A 24076-nucleotide genomic window follows, 5' to 3' on the forward strand; every position below is an offset into this window, starting at 1 on the left:
GCACTAGGCAGTTTGTCGCTCCGTGCAATAGCATCATTTGGCGCCCCCTTTCTCCAGAAAAACAAATCTAAAAGTCTACAATTTTAAGTGTGCTACCACCATCATGAACAACGAAAAGGAGGGAAAGCGCACTCGTGCTCTGAAAGGTCCAAACACTACAAATAAAATCTCGTTAGGTTTATTTTCTTTAAATAATAATCTATTATGTTAGTGAAAGGTTCGCAAACACACTTGCAGAGAAAAGATGCTTATCCTTTTTATAAAATTCAATATCTAGCTTCAATCGACCTAAACATGCTTTATTAATGTAGTATTCAAATAAAAGATCAGCTTAGTAAATTTAACTATCATCATCATGAAGTCTGTTTCCAACAAGAAATATTTCATTTAACTAATATAGTTATGACAGATTTTGCTGCCCCGTACAAATGCACGTGTGGCACTCATGGTATAGCTAGTCCTGGTCGGGATTTCTTTTGTGCCTACTATGATAAAAAAAAAAATACGTAACTGAGTCCGGTATTTGCAAGAAAAAATACGTAGTTTATTTAATCAAAAAATCAGTTGTTTTCATTTTCAAGAAGTATTTTTGCGTCTTTCAAATAATTGGATATCACTGTGAATACGTGTGCAGTCATTATCTATGTGCATGATTGTATCAATAACATTTTGATCTTTGTGATGTTTGCTTTTATTTCGACCTGGTATTGTTAGTTAAATGTTTTCAATGTGGAGATTTTAGTTCTTTACATCCATCCCCAATAAATTCATTTATCAGGAAGTTAATCCTCATGACACAAATTTTGCTGAATTTCCTTATTTTCTTACTAAAGCATAATATGTGTCGAAATTTAAAGAACATACATGGCTGAAATAAAATCTGAAAATGTGAGCATGAGCGGAATTAGGGATTGTCTGCTATGGAGGGGAGAGAACTTTCCGGGGGTCTGAAATACCCTCAGTTGTGTGGGGGTCCGGGAGTTGTCCCACAAAAAAAAATGTTTAAAAATTGTTGATACAAAAACTCGGCTTTGAGCATTTTCATGTATAATTCTCTATAATACAACATAACGGAATATTTTTTTTTTCAGAAAAGTGGGGTAGGGAACAAAGCCCCCCCTTGCTCCCTTTACCCGTAACTACGGAAAAGCTCTTTCATGGTTTTAAGTCATTATATAAATAAAAATGCAATCTTTTAGTCAATATACACTCACTGTATTTCAACATTTATATAGCAGGTATGTCGAGTGAAAATTGTAGTAAAACATACCGCCTCTGCTTTTTTTCCACTTCGAACACTGCCTAAAATACTTCAAATATTAAGAATGACGAAACTGTTTTACAAATCTTAGGGCACGGGTGTATCTGGCGGAGGGAACGAGCGGGACGTGTCCCCCCAATATTTTGAAATAGGGGCCTACAAAATATTCAGTATTTTATTCTAATTTTATTTATTTACTAAACGATAAAATACCATATAAATAATTATATTTATTTGGAATATAATATTCAGGCTGTCAAACGATTGTATTCGAAAAATGAAATGAAATGAAATCTGAGTTTTACGTCCCATGGTTATGCCGGTGAGGCTATGGGAGACGATGATGATGAGTAACGAATGAAATGGTGGAATGAAGAAAGTGGGAGGAAACGGGAGAACGCCGAGGAAACGCACGCACACGATGTTTGTCCACCACAAAGTTCACTTGGCGGGGCTGGGATCGAACTCGGGACCCCACGTACCAGAGTTGTACGCTCTAGCATTGAGCCACCGCTGCCCCTACGATTGTAATCGAGTTCTTAATATAACTTAGGGGCTCCGTAAAGGTAAGCAGAAAGGTAACAAATACAATCGAAGTTAATAAAAAGGTTGGGTTAGGTAGGGCTAGTACCATTTAAATCACTTTCTTTGGAGCCACCCCCAAATTTTATATGCCAGAGACGCCAGTGCTTAGGGGGGACACGTCCGTGGTGTCCCCAGTGGGATTGACGACCATGGTTTATAAGAACATTAAGGGTTCGATTATTATAATTTATATTGCAATTAACTCTAAAAAATCAAGAAGTCTTTCCACGATGATGTGACCATACAGTAGCGTGACGTCAGGCAAAAAAGGTTGGCAACCACTACCATATAGTGTAAAGGCTAAATTAAATAAAACTCAGATAATCCAACGAGTTATCATTGTGTGAGAAAGAGACTTGCTCACTATAAATACAAATCGAAACATTTTCTGTAGTAGTTAATGTCTGCTCCCTAGATGGTATTACAAGAGGCATTTTAAATAATCCCATGAATTTTTAACCAGAAAATAGATGAGACCGAAACTGCAATAGGAGCAAAAAAAATATATTTATCTTGTCGATGGAGGTCATGCATTTTAAACATTATAATAAATCTTCAAGTAGTTTGTATTGTTCATTTCGAAGTCCACAATAACTCTATTAAAGTTAGGTTACGCAAGACAATGTCCGGTAGATAAATGCACGAAAACTCAGAAGTCAGAATCGATCTTCGATTCATAGGTCTGAGAGCTACTAATATTACTTCTGTTCACTCAGGGAGGATTGCTCTGCTACAGACAATCGACATCCCCTTGAAGTCCGTATTGTTGACTCAAGTGGGAGCCCGTGGCCAACATCATCTATTCTCTTCATCATCTATTTTGTGGAGGGCCAGTGTTCACACTGACCGACATCTCCGCGAGGACGTATTGTTGCCTCAAGTGAGAGCCACAGTGGGCTTCCCCTAGCACCTCATCTCATCTCATCTCATTGCATTTACTCTCATTTTCACTGTCAGAGTCGTCTAACATCTCAAGGGATGGCATCAGGTGGCCATCCGGGACTACCGCCGTTACCTCCGGGTCCGTCTATCGAACCTACCTCGGTGGGTAAGGGGGCCAACCGCAGACAGCAAAATAAATCTCAAGGCAAGAATACTGGTAGATCCCGCTCTCGTACACCTGATAAAGCCAACAGCACTTCTCATCAACCACCGACTAAACGCCATCACACTGTTAGTGACTCCGAACAGTCTATTAGTTCAATGAATCTAGACGACGACAAAGAATTCCCATCTCTTCAGGATACCTCCAAACCATGTCTCTATTCATTTTTACTGACCAATTTTGACACCAAGTTTGACAATACAAAACTAGCCTTCCAACAACTGGTAAAATATCTGCCACGCGCTTCTGTAGCACAGATAGTTCGCACTCGTAACGGAATAATATTCAAATCTTACGATTCTACTTTTTTAACTACTGTGCGAAATAAGTGCAGCTTTGAAATCTTTGGTAAGCACGCCAGTATGAAGCGCCTGGAACCCAAGGCATTTCGACAAGCACCGCCACCACGTAAAACCCCGGCTCTCTCAGTTGTCATTAGAGGGGTTGACCCTTCTCTAACCGACGACGAGGTCATGGAAGAACTTACTCTTGAGGGACACTCCATTCTAAAATGCATTCGTATTAAAAACGATCAAGGAGCTACCTACATGGTACGAATATTAACCAACTCTCAAACTACTATTGATGACCTTCTCACTCATGGTGCCCTCATCTATAAAAAGAAACATCGAGTAGAGCCATCGAGATCGCCACCACCTTTACCATTGAGGTGTGAGCGCTGCCAAGCATACAATTCACATCCAACATCGAAATGCACCCAGCCAAGCAAGTGTGGGTACTGCAGCGGAAACCACGAAACAAAAGCTTGCACTAACCTGACGAAGCCACCACAATGCTCTACGTGCCCGGAACAACACCCAACATATAGCTATCGCTGCAAAGCACGGCCAACGGCCGAACCTTTAAATCCGGAGCTCACTGTTCCGTTGCGACCCGTCCTACCAGAAGTTCAACAACATGTAGCACCACAACCTCTTGATGAAGCAATTTCCGTACAGCAACTCCTTTCATTCTTTACCATCGCTTTGCAGAACATTCACCCGTTTCTACGTCAGCATATCCTCCAGGTGGTCAATCATGCAGCCCGCATTATATTTAAATATTCTTTTCAAGCTACTTACTCTGGCCCTCATGTCTATTTTCACGCCACCCCTCTTGAGGAATTACATGTCTCCTCCGCCACTTCCAACACCACTGCTGCACCTTAATCATGGGTATTTCTTTACTGTTTCTTAATATTCGATCACTTGCTTCCCAGTACACTCTCTTCGAACAGCTACTTCTCGAAGAAACTATTCAGGCCTTCCTTCTGAACGAAACTCTTCTTACTCCGTCTATGACGTTCAGGATACCTCGATACACCCTACTCCGTTCTGATTCTACCATCGCAGCACGCCGAGCAAATGGGGGAGTGGCCATTGGCTTCCATCCTTCGATTAGTCACCGTCAATATCATTCTGCATTGACTAATGTTCCAGAGTATCTCATTACGACGCTGTACTTCCACTCCCTTTACGTTACCGTAGCTACCATATATGTACGCCCTGGACACCCCATCCCACGCTCATTCTTTCTTTACATCTCCAATAACTTTAAATATTATATCATAATGGCCGACATCAATATACACAGCCGTCCAGCTAATCAGAAGCAAAGCTTCCTTGACTTCATTACTACTCATACCACCGGCCATGTTTTTGATATACCTAAAGCAACCAGACCCATCACGAATACCACACCTGACGTAGTTATTTCTTCTGGCAATCTCTTCCAGCGTTGCACTCTTGAAGTGCTCGATTCCATAGGTAGTGATCACCTTCCTATCAAACTTCATATCGATCAACCGCAGGCTCCTACTCTTCGTTTGCTCCCTGAACCTCGTCGTGTTCCACGATTTGATCAAGCCAAGTGGGAAGACTATCGCACTACTATTGCTGAAGATTTGGTTACCATCGAGCCTCCTGGTACCGAAGATGATCTCTACGCACGGGTCTCTGAAATCACTCATTCCATTCATCACGCTTCTGACCTTCATATACCCACAACTGAAATAACCAGGTACCAACCACGTTTACCGCCAAACTACCTACCTCTCATACATCGTTCTCGCGAATTCTTTCGCGAATATCAGCGCACTGGTAACCTAGAAGCTCTTCGTCATCATCGCCAACTTCAGCGCACTGTGCGTAACTACGTCAAGGCACATAAACTTCGCAACTGGGTGAAGACGTGTAACAACTTAGCTGAAACTTCACACCCTACTAAGTATTGGAAGCGATTTCATATGTTGACTGGGAAGCTTACTCGCACACCATATCCGCTGTTAGTAAATAACCAACCATTACACACAGACGAAGAGAAAGCGAACGCCTTTGCAGACCACCTGCAGACTACCTTCACCCCATTCCCATCAGATTTTGTTCAAAGACATCCTACTGATCGCTTGAACTTATCATCTCCATATCTACAACCCAGTGCAGCACACATTCTTCCAGACGACAATCCTCTCACAGCTCCAATTTCTACATCTGATATCGCCACCGTCGTAAACCGCAAGCGCAACACAGCTCCTGGTATCGACCACATAACTTATCGTCATATCAAAGAGGCTCCTTATTGTCTTCTTCTGCTTCTTTCATATATATATTCTTTTATTCTCCGGACTGGCTACATCCCCTGTGACTGGAAGACTTCTTCCACTCTCATGTTTCTTAAGCCCAACAAACCTCCAGATTCTGTTGTTTCTTACCGTCCAATACAATTAACCTCCGTATTTAGCAAAATTCTTGAGCGCATCATTGTCATCAGATTACATCACCATCTTTCTCAATATAATCTCTTGCCTGTACACCAAGCTGGTTTCAGACCTAATTTCAGCATCAATGATCAATTGCTCAGACTTCTCAATCTAATCACAAATCATTATAACACTGCTCGGCCTTCATGCCTCATTCTTTTTGACCTAGAGAAGGCTTTTGATAAAGTGTGGCATTTAGCCCTCATGTTCAAACTTCACCGTTTTAGGCTTCCACTCTGCTACCTCCGTTTCATTTTCCATTTTCTTTCTAACCGCCTATCTTATGTTACCATCAATAGTTCCTCATCACATCCGATCTTTATCCATTCTGGTGTACCTCAAGGCTCCGCTCTCTCGCCTCTTCTATACCTTCTGTTTGTAGCTGATATGCCAACCCTTCCTCCCAATGTTCATACTTTTCAATATGCAGATGATACTGCCTTTCTTTGCACGGCCAGAACTATTCAACAAATCAATTCTGCTCTCCGCCTAGCAATAGATTCTTTCCTCCGATGGTGTACTCAGTGGCGCCTTCATATTAACTCGACTAAGACCCAAGCTATCGTTTTCATACCACCTCGAAAACGTTCTCGGGTTCAGAAAAACCCCGATCTACTTAATCTAGAGGTTCACGGCACACGAATATCACCTACTAAACAGGTTACCTATCTTGGTATCATAATCGATCATCACTTAACTTGGCGGCCGCATCTTCATGCAATCATTCGTAAAGCGTATGCTCGGCTCAATTTACTAAAACGTCTAGTTGGTACCACATGGGGATTGCAACCCACTACAATCCTTAATACGTATAAGGTATTCTTACGTCCAGTTCTAACTTATGGTCATCCCGCTTGGGTTGCTGCACTACCTTTTTTCTATCAGAAGTTACAAGTTCTTGAAAGGCACGCATTTCGTCTGGCTTATAGGATCAAGCTTCCCAGTCCGACACAGGAGCTTTACGACCGTATCTCTTTTCCTACCATTCTCCGTCAACTTGAACAGTTGCGACTAAAGTTCATCACAAACCGGTTTCAGCAACGTCATCCATTACTTCTAGATACTATGGACGCCGACCGCCACTATGATATAGGATATCAATTTTCTACTTGCCCTCTATCCCTACTCTTCTCTTTATATCTCAAAACCATTCCACCAGACCATCCAGATCATTTTGTCGCTTCAGCTTATTCTTCTGATCACCTTCCATTTCATATATCACCTACATATGCTGCACCGTAACCTATTGTGCTAACAGGGCTCCACTTGTCTACATTACTGTCCAGAGCAGCCCCTGGACAAGAAGATAATCTGCATTCGTCTCACTAACATATCCTTGTGTTGTCCTGTCATATGCACTTCATTGTCATTTTTTTCCCTGTCCTCATGATTATGAACAAAGTTCATAATGTCCAATGAAATTGAATAAAATGCAATAAAAGCAGTAAACTGAAATTATGATCTAAATAAAATAAATGATTCTTTCCGCTTACTCTTACTTCCCATAGACCACCTCCAATATCCTTCCTTCCCCAGTCTCTGCACTCCTCACCCCGGATAGAGGGCGTAACCCTCGCAAGGGAGCTAGCCTTCGGCTAGCACTAAAAAAAAAAGATAAATGCGCGAACTGGCCACCTGGAATCTCTAACCAGGTAAAAAAAATAGGGTATCCGTTGCTGGCGGAGAAAAATAAACTAGTCCTCTGGTGTTTCCATCCCCATTGTTTGATTTTACTCGCGATCTTCTGTATACGGTTGGATTACTTGCCTCCTCGAGGTCCAAGGAAACAACCGTCGAATTGATTATAAGCCTCCACGGAGGCAAAAATACTAAATTGATCCTAATAGTTGACGACCCTTGTTATTGTTTTTGGCTTCTAGATTTATTTGATACTCTCCTCTTTGGAGGCAGAGATACCTGTACACAGTTGACGACCTTGGCATATCTATCGGCAAACGAATTCGTTTTCTGTTTTCCTAACACAGTAGCATGGCTTCTCCTACACAACCCTCATATCAGCATTGCGGATTACCACAGATCATCCCAGGTCCGGCTGACGCTGCTGCTCTTGACAGACAACGCAGGGAAAGCCACAAACGTGCTCAAGGCACTAGTCGATCTCCATCTGGATCCCGATCTGGCTCACGTTCACCAGCTCTTTCACGACAACCTCTGTCCCAGCCATCAAAGAAAGCACACACCTTTAGCGATTCTGAATCTGAACTTCAGATAGATCTAGGAGACGACCGGCAATTTCCCCCATTACAAACACCGCAACGTCCACCGTTATACAACTTTATCCTTCAACAGTTTGATCCTAAATTCGCCAATCTCAAAATTCTGCTCCAGCAATTCTGTAAGTACGTACCTCGTACGTCAATTTCTGAACTAATACCCACTCGCAATGGCATCATCATAAAATCCACAGATGAGAAACTGGCCTATAAAATTCTGAACCGCTGCAGCTATGAAGTCTTTGGCAAAACAGCCACTATGGCACGATTAGCCGACAAAAGAGCCAAACAGCCACCACCACCACGAAAGTCGCCTACCTTGTCTGTAGTTATACGTGGTGTGGACCCGTCGATCACAGACGAAGAAGTTGCCGACGAGCTCAAACAGGAAGGCCATGTCATTACGAAATACATCCGCATTAAGAATAATATGGGCCCGACATATATGATGCGTGTTCTTACTTCGCACCAAGAAACTATCGATGAACTTCTAACTTCAGGGGCATTTATCTTCAAACGTCGACACCGGGTCGAGGCATCTCGCACTCCACAACCTCTCCCGCTCCGATGCGAAAAGTGTCAAAAATATAATTCGCATCCAACATCAAAATGTCCAAATCAACCAACGTGTGGTTTTTGTTCCGGGTCTCACTTCACTAAGGTCTGTCCAAATACCCACCAACCGCCTAAATGTACCACATGTCCTGAACAACACCCTACGTTCAGTTACAAATGCAAAGCCAGGCCACCAGTGGACGAGACTAAACCTGAACTTGTGGTGCCTATCAGAACGCCCGAAACTAAATCTGAATCTCCGCCTATCACTTCAGTATATCAACCTATCACAATCGAACAACTTCTTGCATTTTTCACCGTAGCTCTGCTAAACATTCATCCATTTCAAAGACAATATGTACTCCAACAAATCCAACTTGCAGCTCAGGCAACTCTAAACGTCACATTAAATGCTACATATTCAGGTCCGTATGCTTATTTCCATGCTACTGCGGTTCCACCTAGCTCTTAAAAACCTCACTTACTGTATATCGATCATTATGGCTTTAATATTTCTGTTTCTTAATATCCGGTCTCTTCAATCACATAAACCACTGTTTGAACAACTGCTACTAGAAGAACAAGTCAATGCATTTCTCCTTAACGAAACTCATCTGAAGCCTAAACAAAGCTGCAAATTTTCACGATACACACTGCTCAGACATGACACAACCATACCCATGTGCCGTGCAAATGGCGGAGTCGCCCTTGGGTTTTCTCCATCAATCGCCTATCGCCAACATTTACTGTCAATACCAAACATCCCGGAATACATCATTACCACTCTATACTACAAAGATATATATGTCACTTTGGCTACCATTTACATCCGCCCTGGTCACGCCATACCTCTAAATTTTTTTCAGTATATCTCAGACACTTTCCGCACCCACATCATTATGGCAGACATAAATTTTCACAGTCGAACAGCCCGCCAAAAGGAAGAATTTCTAGATTTCATTGCAACCGAAACATCCGGCACATTCCATACCCTGCCTCATTCTACCCGACCGATCTCGGATACCACTCCAGACGTTGTCATTACTTCAACCAGTATCTCTGCACGGTGTACTCTCACAGTACTCGACCCGCTTGGTAGTGATCATGTTCCCGTTAAATTATCACTCACTTCTTCACACCGTCCAGCACCCCACTTACCTCCTGTCACTCGTACCACATTGCGCTTCGACAAAGCCGACTGGCCAGGATATCGAAATTACCTCAGTAGCATTTTTGCAAACTCAACTTTATCAGAAACGGAGGAAGATCTTCATAATTCTTTGGATAGAATAACTACAGCACTCCATGACGCTACCTGCCGTTTTATTCCAACTAGTACATCCCATAGTTATCGCCCAACGCTCCCACCCCATTCTTTACCACTTATCAGACGTTCACGAGCGCTCTACAAAGATTACAAACGTACAGGAAATCTAGAGTCATTGCACTTACATCGTCAATTTCAACGCACAGTTCACAATTATATTAAAACATATAAACTCCGTCAATGGATAAAAGCTTGCAATAATTTGGCAGACGATGCACACCCATCCAGATACTGGAACCGTTTCAACATGCTCACTGGTCGCAAGATCCACACTACCTATCCTCTTCTAGAGAATGAAAATCCTCTTCACACAGATAAAGAAAAAGCAGACGCCTTCGCAACCTATCTACAAACTATTTTCACTCCGTCTGAAGCAGCCATTCCTCGCAGGCATCCCACACATACCTTTAACATAAATTCACCAGAACTTCAACCCAGCACGTCTCATGTTTTACCCGCACATCCTCTTACTACGCCTATCACTGTAACAGATATCAACTCCGTCACGGCTCGCATGCGCAATACTGCCCCTGGTCTGGACTCAATCACTTATCGTCATGTCAAAGAAGCGCCTCTCGCCTTACTACACCTTTTAGCAACTATATTTACGTTTATTCTCCGCACAGGTTATCTTCCCCCTCAGTGGAAGACTTCCAAAACACTCATGTTTGCTAAGCCACACAAACCACTAAATACCGTATCATCTTACAGGCCCATACAATTAACTCCGACTTTCAGTAAAATATTGGAACGCATCCTTGTCAAAAGACTTCACACTCACTTAACAACGAAAAATTTGCTACCTTTACATCAAGCTGGTTTCCGACCAGGATATAGTATTAACGATCAGTTACTTCGCCTCACCAACATGATCACTAATCATTACAATTCTTCCAAGCCTGCCTGTTTAGTTTTATTCGATCTCGAAAAGGCATTTGATAAAGTATGGCACCTGGGACTTTTATTCAAGCTTCTGTCTTTCCGTCTTCCAATCACGTACATCCGCTTCATTTTTAATTTCAAACCGCCTGGCTTACATTTACATCAATGACAGTGTCTCTTATCCTATTTTTCTTCATAGCGGCGTTCCGCAAGGCTCTGCCTTGTCCCCACTGCTGTATCTGCTTTATGTCGCTGACATGCCGTCCTTACCGCAAAATATTCATACATTTCAGTACGCCGATGACACGGCTTTCCTGGCGTTAACAAAAACTATCTCTCAAATAAACACTGCGATGAATGAAGCTATCCGTCGCTTTAGCGATTGGTGTCGGACGTGGCGCTTAACAATAAACGCTACCAAAACTCAGGCCATAGTCTTTATTCCACCAAAACGTCGATCACGAGTTCATCGAAACCCAGCTCGTCTTGCCCTTACCGTCAATGATGCTGCCATACAGTACTCAAAGACAGTGAAATACTTGGGTATAACATTTGATCATCCACACCTCGCTACCGTTGTAAGCAAAGCCAAAAATAGATTAAATTTACTTAAATGTCTCATAGGTACAACGTGGGGTCTCCATTCTTCTACGCTTATCAACACCTACAAGGTCTTCCTCCGTCCCGTACTTACATATGGTTTTACCTCCTGGATATCAGCAAGCGCAAAACATTACGAAAAGCTGTTAATAATGGATCGACATGCTCTCCGCCTAGCCTACCGCATTAAATTACCAAGTCCAACCCGTGAATTGTACGACCGCATCACATTTCCTCACCTACTTTATCATATTGAAGCTCTTCGTATTAAATATATAACTCAACGGTATGACAACGAACACGCTTTATTTTTTGAAACCGTTTACAGCGACGCTCCCTACACTCACAGCCATCACCACACGTCTACACCTCTCTCACTGCTTTTCGCATTATATAAATATAGCGTACCTCCAAATCATCCGGACTATAACATCATCAGTATCCTCAGAACATCACACGTACCGGCCCATATCTCACCTTCATATCATGCACAGTAAACCCGCTTGTCACTAACAGGAGCTCCTCACGTATAATAAAATAAATAAATAATTAAATAAAACTTATAGCGGTTTAATACAGTTCATAAATGTCTCTTTGCCCAACAGAAAATATTTCTTGTTCCGACACAAATATGTTAAATATCTTTCCCTAATAGAGGGTGTAGCCCTCGCAATGGGTGCTAGCTACACCATAGCTAGCTAACAAAAAAAAAGATAAATGCAGTTAAATACACTGTCCTTACGGTATGGATTGCAAGTTTGTAAGGTTTCCATCTTGCAATTTACTTTTTGTGAGGAGTGTTGGTTGTAGTCATTTCGGTGATTCCCAACCCTTCTCTTATGTATAACGTAAAAATCATATTCATTCTATATGAAGAGCCTATTCGATTAGCCATGTAGACTGCGTCACCATCGTCACGTGATCGGCTCAAAATCGACATTGCGTGCTAAATCGAGTCTGGAGATTCTAAATCCATCGTGTGATATTTCAAGCACGTTACCTCGATGTGGGGCGTCCTGGATAATTCTCAGAAAATCCATTATACTTTCTTACAGGTGGGGGCAATTGTCCCCCCCCCCCGAAGATGGAACATTTTCTTATTTTATATATAAACAAAACCCATTCGAGAGTTTGGAACTCTTAAAACTAGCTCTAAGTGGCAATATTACAATCCCCCCCCGTAGGCCGTCCTGGATCCGCCACTGCTTTCTCAATATTATTCATTTTACTCAAAGAACTTGACTTTTGAAAATGTTCTTTCCATATTTACCTTACGTGCTATACATTGTTTTTAAGCACTTCATTATGCCTTGGAAATAATCTTTCAATTAGCCATCTCCATATTATAGTTTTTGAGTTAGGTGACGACTTCATTTTTGTCATTCATTTTCCATTGACATTAATGTTCATCTTTCGTGGTTTTTTCCATCCATTTTAGGACAATTTGAAATCTACATGGTCTCTTCTACATTTGAGCTAAAGTTCAGCCATGTCTCCCAAAGTCTATTCACATCATTGCAACCGGACAGGCCATGTTAAATAGTCATTAAAAAGACATTATTTCTAGTCCTGATGTTTTATTTGCCACAGAAAGAATAGCTATTAGTATTAGTCAATGGAACATAGGAAGAAATCAGATCACACAACGTAAGTTTACTAATGTCATTTATTTGAGAACGACAGATATAGCAAGTTGTGGCTACCGCTCAATTTTTGTACGATGTTAGATTTTTTTTTTTTACACATTTCCCATCAATTTCATGTCCTGATTTCAAAAACGAATGTTGCTTAATTTTCCAACTTTCTCATTTGGTTCCTTTCGAAGACTGTGGGCAAAAGGGTTCCCCTTACAAATACTGCTCTTTGTATTAAACATCTTTCGAAGCTAGATTTTTGTGTAACGTTTATTGTTTTCGATCGCTTCCTACCAATATAAAGTTCTGAATTTGAAATGAATAACCTCAAATTTTCCTGTGATGTTTTGGCTCTGAAATTTTACTCTGAACTGTTGTCTTGTTGCGTATTTACTTTTATTAAGCTGTAAGTAAAATTGTTCCTAATGTATGTTTTTCGTGCATCAGTTTTATTTATGTCCTTGTTTTTCACCATTTTTTCCATAAAAATCCAATCCAAAAATAAGGTAGTTTCACACACAGAGAAAAAGAAACAGCATAGTACAAGACTTCATTAGCAGCATGTGGAAAATATATGCAGAGATGGAGGAGAAATAAACAGGGGCTAAAATGATGGAGGAGAAATCCATTCAAAATAATTATTAAAATAACTGATTAATTAAATTCAAATTGTAATTCCTCATAGCTATTAGCGTAGTCGTTCCGTGAAGCTTGGGGTAAATCTGTTTTCACAGTCACCGCATTTTACAGGTTGTATTGAATGATATAAGCTTAATTCTTTAGTGGATTCCAGTGTGATGTCGTTGCTGTGTCTTCGCATAGGAAGCTGTTCAGAAACTCATTATAAGCAGTTTCTCCTTTCTTATCACAATTAAGTTTCTTGTTTTGCAGCTGTTGGTTCAACCATTGGAAAAAATATTCATAAATGTCAACTCAGATTTCAATGGATTACCACCGCAATGTTTTCTAATGTTTTTTTTTATTATTATTATTATTTCAGCTGCATGCTTGGCCTTGGAGATGGATGTAGAGTTATGCAACTAATAACAGTGAAGGATCTTGTTCGGGACCTAGGGTCCCCTAGTTTTCTGAGTGACAATAATAATTGAAACTATTATTTACATATTTTTTTGAAAATTTATAATAATCTCATAATACACCTATATAGTCTGGGTTCTGACTGCCCCCCCCCAACCTTTTACTTTCTAGATCCGCCACTGACTGATAGTACTGACGCTGAGCCTTCCTGGTATTCTCAGCATTCACCTGATACAACTGCTGAAACGCTTGAAGCAGGTGAATGGTTTCTGATGCATACTATATCTAACGGATGGATACATCCCATTAACAAGATGTTAATAAGTTGGGAATCACTACAATTAAATCTCAAAACAAGAGATGCATAATAAATCTTCAACAAACTGATCCACGGCTTCATTTAACTTTTGTTTCCTGAATAATCTTTCAGATAATAAAAAATGTTTTACTGTATTTGACAAATCTATCAAGTATTTTACATTTAAATCAATCCCATGAAGAGTTACTATTTACGGTATATTGTACTTCTACTTCAAAATCTCTTTCACTGCGTGTTAACAATGTACTATAGACAACTGTCATTCGGCAAAAAATTGCTCCACTACTTTCTCAATTATCAGTAGAACATCAAAAACCAAAAAACCTATTTCTGCCAACAATGACTTTAAACCCTTTTATTTTTGATTCGAAACATTCAAAACTTTTCTGGAAAGAATATTTACTAATATAATGCGGAATTGTACTAACAACTGCAATATTACCCTGAGCATGATTATCATAATTTGAAAAATTATTCGGCAATATATCAAAATATCTATGATCATGAGGCATTGGCCTACCCGTCCGAAACATGCCTATAGAAGTCGAATTTTTAACTAAAGACACTCTCATAGTAATCAAAAAGGCCCTAATTGTTGTTCGTTGGCCTATCAGGAGTTGGCAACTCTGAACTATTCACTGGAAACTGAAATTCAACTTGCCTAAGCATAACATGACTAAAATAGTAATTTTGATTAATACCTTGTGCCAAAACCTGTTATCTCTAGTAGTTGACCAGTCTCCGCTGGAATTGGTGTTGGAGATTGAGCAAGACAACTAGAGTTCCTAGGAAAAGGTTCTTCAAAACTATAAATTCTCGAATTATCTTCTACACGATCATAAAACTGGAAAATGTGACTTCGAGGAGGGGTGAGGTTCATAATTGCCCTATTTAAACTTTCATTTGTCATGTGGCCTGTCTGATCTATAGTAACAAATTGTAGATTATCATCTGAAATATTAGTAAGAGCTGACTCTTCTCGTGAAGACATTTTCAATCTGATTTGAAGACACAAAAGTTAATCAAATGTAACAAAAAATTAAAAATAGCAGTAAATCTTTCCACAAAAGAAATATCTATTCAATAATCAAGAATTAAATTATTGTAACACTTAATTAACATTAATATATATAACAAACAAGCTACTACAAACTATGCTAACTACTAATTACTAAAGAAAGATGAAAAAGATCGGCCCTCAAATATAAGCTGCTATCAGAAATACACAACTTGTTTTAAATTCAAACGTCCATTCATACAAAATTTACCTTAGGTTTTTAATTTTTTCTTCGATTTTGTTTACAGACTATCTTAAATTGACGTGGTTCAGAGATCAAAACAATTCTCAATTTTCATAAATACACAAACAATTAATTACTTAATAACCGAATAACCACCTAACTGAACCAACCCAAGATAATGTATAAAGTCAGATCAACAAATTCCAATTCCAAAAAATGGCGAGGTGCAAGACAAATATAATATGATGAGACGCAAGACAAATATAGTGAGACTCTATACAGAAAATTTATGGTGAGAAGGTTGGAAGAATCTTTGTAACGCCCTCACGCTTAATAGTGAGAAACCATCTAATTCGAACAACAATCTCGCAAGAAAAAGAAAGACAAAGAAAAGTCTGGAGTAACGAACTGCGAGAAAGGACGATTCGGCCAATCACAATACACTGAGGTGATTTAAGTATCCCATCCGTGATCCTAAACACTATGTCAATCTCAATATGAGAACCTCACATCAAAAAATAAATCTAAGTCAAGAAATAATTATTTTTAGAGGTTTTTTACTAACTAACTAACTCTATGGCCTATGGAACCCGAAGGTTCAATGCCGCTTTCACAAAAGCTCTCCACTGACTTCTATCCTTAGCTAACTGTATCCAGTTTCTACTTTTTATTCCAATCTCTGTGAGATACATCTTAATATCGTCCTCCCATCTGCGCCTAGGTCTTCCTAATGGTCGTTTTGCGATTGGTCTTCCACTCAAGACTTTGAAAGCGTTTCTACTTTCTTCCATTCTAGCTACATGATCTGCCCACCTAAGCTTCCTAGACTTGACGACCCTAACAATGTTGAGTAGACCACATAAATTATGTAGTTCCTCGTTATGAAGTTTCCGCCATTCCCCATTCCCATTCCTCTTGGGTCCGAATATTCGTCTCAGGATCTTGTTCTCATATACTTTCAGTCTATGTTCTTCCCTCAGAGTAAGTGACCATGTTTCGCAGCCATACAGAACAACAGGCATGATTATCGTTTTGTATATTTTAAGCTTCAAATTCCTCGACAGAATTCGCGACGACAAGAGATTTTAAACCGAATAGTAACACGATCTCCCTGCTTTGAGTCTACATTTAAATTCTTCGTGAATATGATTTTCCTCTGTTAATGTTGATCCTAGATATTTGAAACTATCCACTTTATAAAAAGTATTATTTAATATTTTAACTCATCCATAATTTGCTGTATTCCGGTCCCGACGCACTTCCATGTATTTAGTTTTCTCTGCATTTACTTCTAAACCCATGTCCCTGCAAGCGTTTAATAAGATCTCTGCATTTCTTTCTATTGTTCTCCTATCATCCCTATTAAATTTACATCATCAGCATATGCCATAACCTGGTGAATACCGTTCAACTGTAGGCCGTGGTTGCTATCTTTGATTTTCCTTATAGCGTATTCCAAAACGAAGTTAAATAATAATGGCGACAACGCATCTCCTTGTTTCAGGCCATTTTCGACGTGTAAGCTCGTGGACAAAAATTTTCCTACCCGGACTTTACTTTGGGATTCATTTAAACATATCTTAATTAATCTAATTAGCTTTCTCGGTATTCCAAGTTCAGTAAGAACGTTGTATAATGTTTCTCTCCTAACCGAGTCGTATGCCTTTCTAAAATCAATAAATAATTGATGTACCGGGGTATTGTATTCCCACTTTTTTCGAGTATTTGGCGAATGGTAAATATTTGGTCGATAGTTGATCGATTTCGTCTAAATCCGCACTGATAATCTACAATAATTTCATCTGCATATGGGGTCAGTCTTGCTAATAGAATATTTGAAAGGATTTTATAGGATGTTGACAGAAGAGAAATGCCTCGATAATTAGTACAGTCAGTTTTGTTGCCTTTCTTGTGAATTGGAACAATGATTGATTCTTTCCACTCTTGTGGCAATTCTTCCTTGTTCCAGATAAGGAGAATGAGCTTGTGTATCTTATTTCACAATATTTCGCCTCCAGCTAAAATTAACTCGGCCGGAATTTCATCTACACCCGGAGATTTGTGTTTCTTTAATTTCTTTATAGCGGTTTCTACTTCTATTCAGTTGGGTTCTGGAATATACGGTTCTGCGGTGTGTATCACCTTTTCTCCACGCACACTAGTTTTTGGTTGCGTGTTAAGCAAATCGTCAAAGAAATCTTTCCATCTATTTAAGATGCTATCCGTGTCAATGAGAAATGTACCGTCAGACTTCTTTAATATATAAGCACGAGGATGATAGCCTTTCTTAAATTCGTTGATTCCCTTATACATGTCCCGGATGTTTATATTTTTACTATTATCTTCAAGTTCCTTAATTTGAGCTTTCAGAAAATCGTATTTCTTTGTTCTAAAATTTTGGAAGTTTCCCGCATGATATCTGCGAACTTTTGTGTAGTTATTTCATTCGGATTTTGTATCCAGCGTAATTTTGCCTGTTTTCTCTTCTCTGCCAGTTTTATGCTTCCTGATCGAACCATGGTTTGTTCCTACGTATTTCTGCATGTCCCAATTTTTCTTTTGCTGAAATCTTAATGCTATCTCTAATTTCAATCCAGGTATCCTCAACATTAGTGCACTCCGAGTCTTCTAAAGCCGAGAATCTATTCGAAACTTCAATCTGGTATTTCTGTCTTACCTGGCTCTCTTCTAATTTCTTTAAATTGAATCTCTCCGTTTTCGGACAATGAATATTACCTTTATTCAACGATAACCTCTCTCGTATTATCGCTGCTACGAGGTAGTGGTCAGTGTCACAATCAGCCCCTCTAAAAGACCGGACATTAATTATGCTAGATTGCCTTCTTCTATCTACTATAACGTGATGAATTTATTATGTGTTTTTCCGTCTGGTGATGTCCAAGTGTATTTGTGAACGTCGCGATGTGGGAATTTTGTACTCTTCACGATTAGGTTTTTGGATGTTGCAAAGTTCACGAGTCTAACACCGTTGTCATTACTTTCCTTATGCAGACTTTCGTTCCGTATAGTTGGTTTGAAAATATCCTCTCGTCGGTACCTTCGCATTGTTATCCCCTAATAGAATTTTCATATGATATCGCGGGAGTTGGTCAAATATCCGTTCCGCTTCTTCGTAAAAACTGTCTTTTATATCGTCATCCTTATCTTCTGTAGGGGCATGTACATTCAAAACAATAATATCACACCACCGTCCCTTAAGAGTAATAAAAGAAATCTATCAGTAACAAATTCACCCCGTTTAATTGCTGGTAATATACGTTTATGAACGAAAAACCCTGTTCCTAACTGGAAATTTTCATTTCCTTCCCCGTAAAAGAACGTAAAATTTCCGGAATTCTCAGGTCCATTTCCTTCTCACCTAACTTCCTGAACTCTTACTACGTTCATCCTGTATTTCTCTAACTTACTCGTTACGGACTTTAACGCGCCTGCCCTATAAAGACTCCTAATATTCCATGTTCCAAATCTCATGTCCATTTTCTTTTGCTGAGGTCGTGCGAAGTTATCAGTCCTTGTCCGAGGCTTTTGTGAATATTTCTGAACAAGTGTTTTTTTTTACAGGATGAGGTTGTTAGCCCTACCCAAACCCCCAAGCTGGAGGACCACTCCTAGTCGGCTGTCCGCGACTGGTTATTCAGTATATTCGCAGCTAACCTCTATATCTGGAGGCCTTCTCCTCGATCCGCAACCTGAGGACGCGCCATGCCGTGGTGACAGGAACCCACGTTACACGGAGAGGTTTTATACAACTAACTTATTAATTTAAAAAAAACTAAATTCAATTTATTTTCTATAACTGTTTCACGTAAAAATTGAAAAAAAATTACAATAAATGTTACGTTTTGATCACTTTGCGTATAATTCCACTCCCATTCAATTCAATGAATAGGAACAATTCTGATAATTAATAATTATTAGGCTCACTAGAAAAAACAAAATGTTTAGTACAAATGAGAATAATTTAAATGCCTAGAAATGTCTACGACTGGACAAACTTCAATTTGAAATCTTATAATGATCAGTAAGCCAATAGTCAACTGATAAAATCAGATTATCTTTTTTTTTTTTTTATCCCAAATCAAATAGCTTAATTTGAAGATTTGCTAATTCTTTTTCCAATCAGTTATTAAGCTCAACAAAAATAAGACGAGCTCAAAAATTGGTCATACATTAAATGGTCATCTAAATTATTACTTTTAATCAACGACCTTTTTTTTTTTTTTTTTTTTGTAAATACTAAATTTAACTCAAGCCAAATTAAGTGAGTGGTCTGTATCACTCTCAAAGATTTGATTGGGACGCTAGTTTCCAAATCAAGAACTCAAACTAACTTAATTAATAATCCACAAAATATTATAAACAGAAGCTAAAGCGATTTAATTAGGTTCAAGTAAAAAGATTTAATCCCAGAAAACTGATAAATGCAGGATTCAAAAAAATATATAAAACTGAAGCTAACTACCAACAAATAGTTTCACTTAACAGCAATAATCCATGGAAGCTATTCAACATCTGCTCGAAATCTATACAAAAAGATGCTAAATTTCAAACCAACCAACTTTTGTAGGCCAAGAGCAATAAAATTCCCTATATGGACATTAATCTGAAACAAAATATCTAAACAAATCAAAAATATGAATTCAAAGCAAACCAACAGGGTCCATAAATTCCAACAAACAAATTTTAATGGACCAATTCATAAGGTTGATTTAACAATAATTAAAAATAATCAAGTTGGAATGCAAAATAACCCCCAACAACCAATGATGAGGCTAATTCACTGGGAAAACTTCAACCTTCAGTAATTTAAATGAGTAAACTAGCTTCAGTCAACCAAACCAAATGAGGAAAGAGCACTGAACTTAAATAAAAAACTGGGACACTAAACTAAAACGAAAGAAACATTCAAACAATTAAACTAATGTTGTAAAAGTACTCAAAAATCTGAGAATTCAAAATGGACTCTAAACCAAAACATATTAAATCTTCAACAAATCAAATTAACATCGCAAAAATACTCAAAACTGCAAGAACTAAAAAAGGTGTTTAGCTAAAACAAACGGAACCGTTAACAAACCTATTTACGCACGATTACTCGAAACTAAAACAACTTAAATGGGACGCTAAACCAAAGCAGCAAACATTCAAACTAATCACACAAACATACTAGAAACTGATACAACTTAAGTGGGACGCGAAACTAATGCAAGAATTCTTCGAATTAGTCCTACAAGCGACAGGAACTTTTATCTGTTCTATGAGCGACCGATTCATTTACATTGAGACGATCGAAGATATGATTTCCTCTCGTAAAATATATTTGCCTCTGGCGTTATTAGCATCCGAACAACCTTGATATGAAATATGTAGAGATAGCGGGGGCAAAAAGCCGAAGTTTGATGTTTGAATCGCGCTGGAGCAGAAAGATATACGGCAAAATAACGAATTTCGCACAGAAGTATAAGTGAACATTCCTCTATATTTTGAAGGTGCTAGAAAGCCTACCAATTTATTACTTAATAAGATACAGCAATTTAAAAAAGGATGGACAAATTCGGACTTTTATCCCAGTATAGGAAGCAAAAGTCCTATTGCAATGGGACAAAAGTCCGCTGAAATACACGAAGTAGAAAATCGACATAAGGCATTTTTATTGAATTATTTTATTTTCTGCAAGAATCTTAAGATAAACAAAGAGGATACGAAACATGAAGTTATTCTTCGTATTAAAAAAAAAGAGGTAGACTAAGCAAATATATAAGTTTATCTCATTTGAGAAGAACTCAATAAACATACAAAGTATAAAGTTATTCCTCGTATTGATAAAATACAGGAGGATCCGTAAGTATTTGTACACTTGATTATTTTGGAAACGAACATGAGAAAAGCAAATCTGACTAGTGGAGGACGGACTTGGGTAAATTAACTACCGATTGATGCATGCGTGGTGAATGGCAACCATCTTGGATCCTTTCAAAAGGGAAGGAGGGCACGTGACATATCAATTAACACTGTTTTTTGGCAGGGGAATGCAGTCCCTCAAGCAGAAATGCGTTATCATGTCCCCCTCTCAGTTATGACTCCCCAAAGTCCCGCCTACAGGATGTGTTCCACATGTTTCTCGTCCAATGCAGCACACACCGGAGTCTCTTAATGCAGTTCTCCTGAACCCATAACAGCACATCTGGGGTGATGGTATCACAGGCGTCCTGAATACGTCCCTGTATGTGTGCAACATCCTGAATCTTCTGATACAGCAGGTGTTTTAAGTGTCCCCATAAAAAATCCAAGGGAGTGAGGTCCGGCGACCGGGCTGGCCATTCCACAGGGCCTCGGCGACTGATCCAACGTCCAGGAAAATGCAAATCCAAGCATTCCTGCACAAACAGCGCATAATGCGGTGGCAAATCATTTTGCTGAAAATATCGCGGCAAAGTGTCATCAGGGCAGAGAAGCAACGGAAACGCCAACTCCTATAACATGTCCAGATATCGAACACATTTAGGGTACCAGGAATGAAAAAGGGTGATATGATCGACGTGTCCCATATGCCACACCACACCATCATATGAGAAGGGGTAACTCTCTTGCAAGGATTGATCGCATGTGAGTTTCTATGCGACCAATATAGCATGTTCTGGCGATTCACTTCTCCATCCAAATAAAAGTTTGCCTCGTCTGTGAAGAGAATGCTGGCTGGAAAATGCAGATCTCGGTCATATTGTAAAAAAGCCCAATTCACGAATTCCATGCGCCGGTTTGGATCATCCTCTGAAAGGTTGTGGACAAGCTGCAGCTTGAAGGGATGCCACGTATTCGTATGGAGAATCCTCATCACGAAAGCACGTGGTACGCCTGTTATCACCTTGTGCTGCTCTTTGGACTTTTCACACTCGCAGCAAGGACTATTGTGGATGTATACTCATTTGTTGCGGTTCCTGGGGGACCTGATCGTGCTATGTCGGGGACATTACAAGTTACACTGAATTTCCTAATGGGGTAGCTAACGGTGTTGTAGCTTATTGCAGGTCTTTGGAGGTGGCACGCGTTGGAGTTCTGGGCAATCACACGACTGCTTCTTTGCCCAGACATTAGGATGATCTCAATTCTTTCCTGCTTCGTCAGAGCCATCTCGCTCTACCTGCAACGAAAGCAAACTGTTAAATTTGGGGCATCACGTCTTTCTTGCAGCGTTAGTGCCATGTCGCTCTTCCTGCAAGGAAACTGAAAACCGACAACTTTTGGGGCGTCATAACTTTAGAACGGGACATGATAACGCACTTCTGCTTGCGGGACTGTATTCCCTTGCAGAAAAAGAGTGTTAATTGATGTGTTACATGCCTACCTTCCCATTTTTTTAAAAAAAATAACCTGGATTCAAGATGGCTGCCATTCACCACGCACGCATCAATCGGTAGCTCCTTTACCCAAGTCCGCCCTCCGCTAGTCAGATTTGCTTTAATCATGATTTTTCCCAAATAATCTACCGTACTAAGACTTACGGACCACCCTGTAGAAAAAATATACAAAGGTTCGTTGTTGACAAGAATCAGAGTATAAACTACCAACACCCCCAGAAAAAATAAACACGAGTATTGTAAGTTCAGAGCCAACCATGACATATTCGTCCAACCAAAGCGACAACGTATTTTTTTTTCTTATCCTTCCGAAAAAGATGTGGTATCTGTTTAAATTTAAACCATATTTTTTCGTAGTGTTTCTAATAGCAAAGGACAAATCTCTCTCTCAGCACCGTTGAAGCAAATTACATCAAGAGCACTTTTCACACCTCAACAGATGGATTCAGCAACACAAACGGGTATGTGTTAGCACTACTGACTATTAATCCTATTCTCTGTTTACACCGCTGAAATATGAGCAGTGCGCTTGGTGCCATCGGTACACTAATCAGTGTTGAGCGTTGCTTGCCGAAATTCAAAGATCAACCTCCATACAGGCCTACATAACTTTAGTTAAGCTAAAGGAAGTCTACGTAGCAAACGAATTTAAATAAGTCTACTGTTAGAAACTGGAATTTATATTTAAGAATAAAATTATTTACAAATTCGAGAGCTGGGGCAAAAGTCCGCATTCGGATTTTTGCTCCAGAAAAAAATCGGACTTCTGCCCCATTCGAACATGTTTTAATTACAATGAAATGCTGACTTCATAACTGATACCGGGAAGAGGAGAGGTAGTGTATATTGTTACTGAAGAAGTGTTTTCATAAAATAAGTCGTAACTTCTCCCACAGACTGTAGTACTATTTCCCATAAAACAAAATATTACTTCAAATTAAGCCAAAATATAACTTACCACACTGTATTAACAAAGTTCACCGCACACCTTTACGAACATGAAAAGTACACCGCCGCCATTTAATCTTTCTGTAGCATAAGCAAAGTTGCACAACTCCAACAAAAAGTACCCCAAAAATGAAATTTTTCAACTGCGGACTTTTGCCCCCGGACACACTACGTGCCAGTGATACTGTTCGTCAAATATATTTTCCGTCT

The 24076-nt window shown here is 39.4% G+C and overlaps 1 protein-coding gene across 2 annotated transcripts in view; it reads left to right on the forward strand.

Annotated features, from left to right (window-relative positions):
* The window catches only part of LOC145681261 (uncharacterized), a 163895-nt gene that overhangs the window by 108770 nt on the left and 31049 nt on the right, over nt 1-24076 (forward strand). Inside the window, exon 2 of one of the 2 annotated variants that reach the window (XM_081752838.1) lies at nt 14151-14270. The exons of the other annotated variant lie outside the window; for it this stretch is intronic. Within the exon in view, the coding sequence (XP_081608964.1) occupies nt 14151-14166 (16 nt within the window). The 3' untranslated portion in view covers nt 14167-14270. Of the gene's footprint in view, nt 1-14150; nt 14271-24076 lie in introns of those variants that run through there. 2 annotated transcript variants of the gene reach the window in all.

Source organism: Thermobia domestica, chromosome 3, assembly GCF_964235325.1.
Source record: "Thermobia domestica chromosome 3, izTheDome1.hap1.1, whole genome shotgun sequence".
NCBI classification, from domain to species: domain Eukaryota; kingdom Metazoa; phylum Arthropoda; class Insecta; order Zygentoma; family Lepismatidae; genus Thermobia; species Thermobia domestica.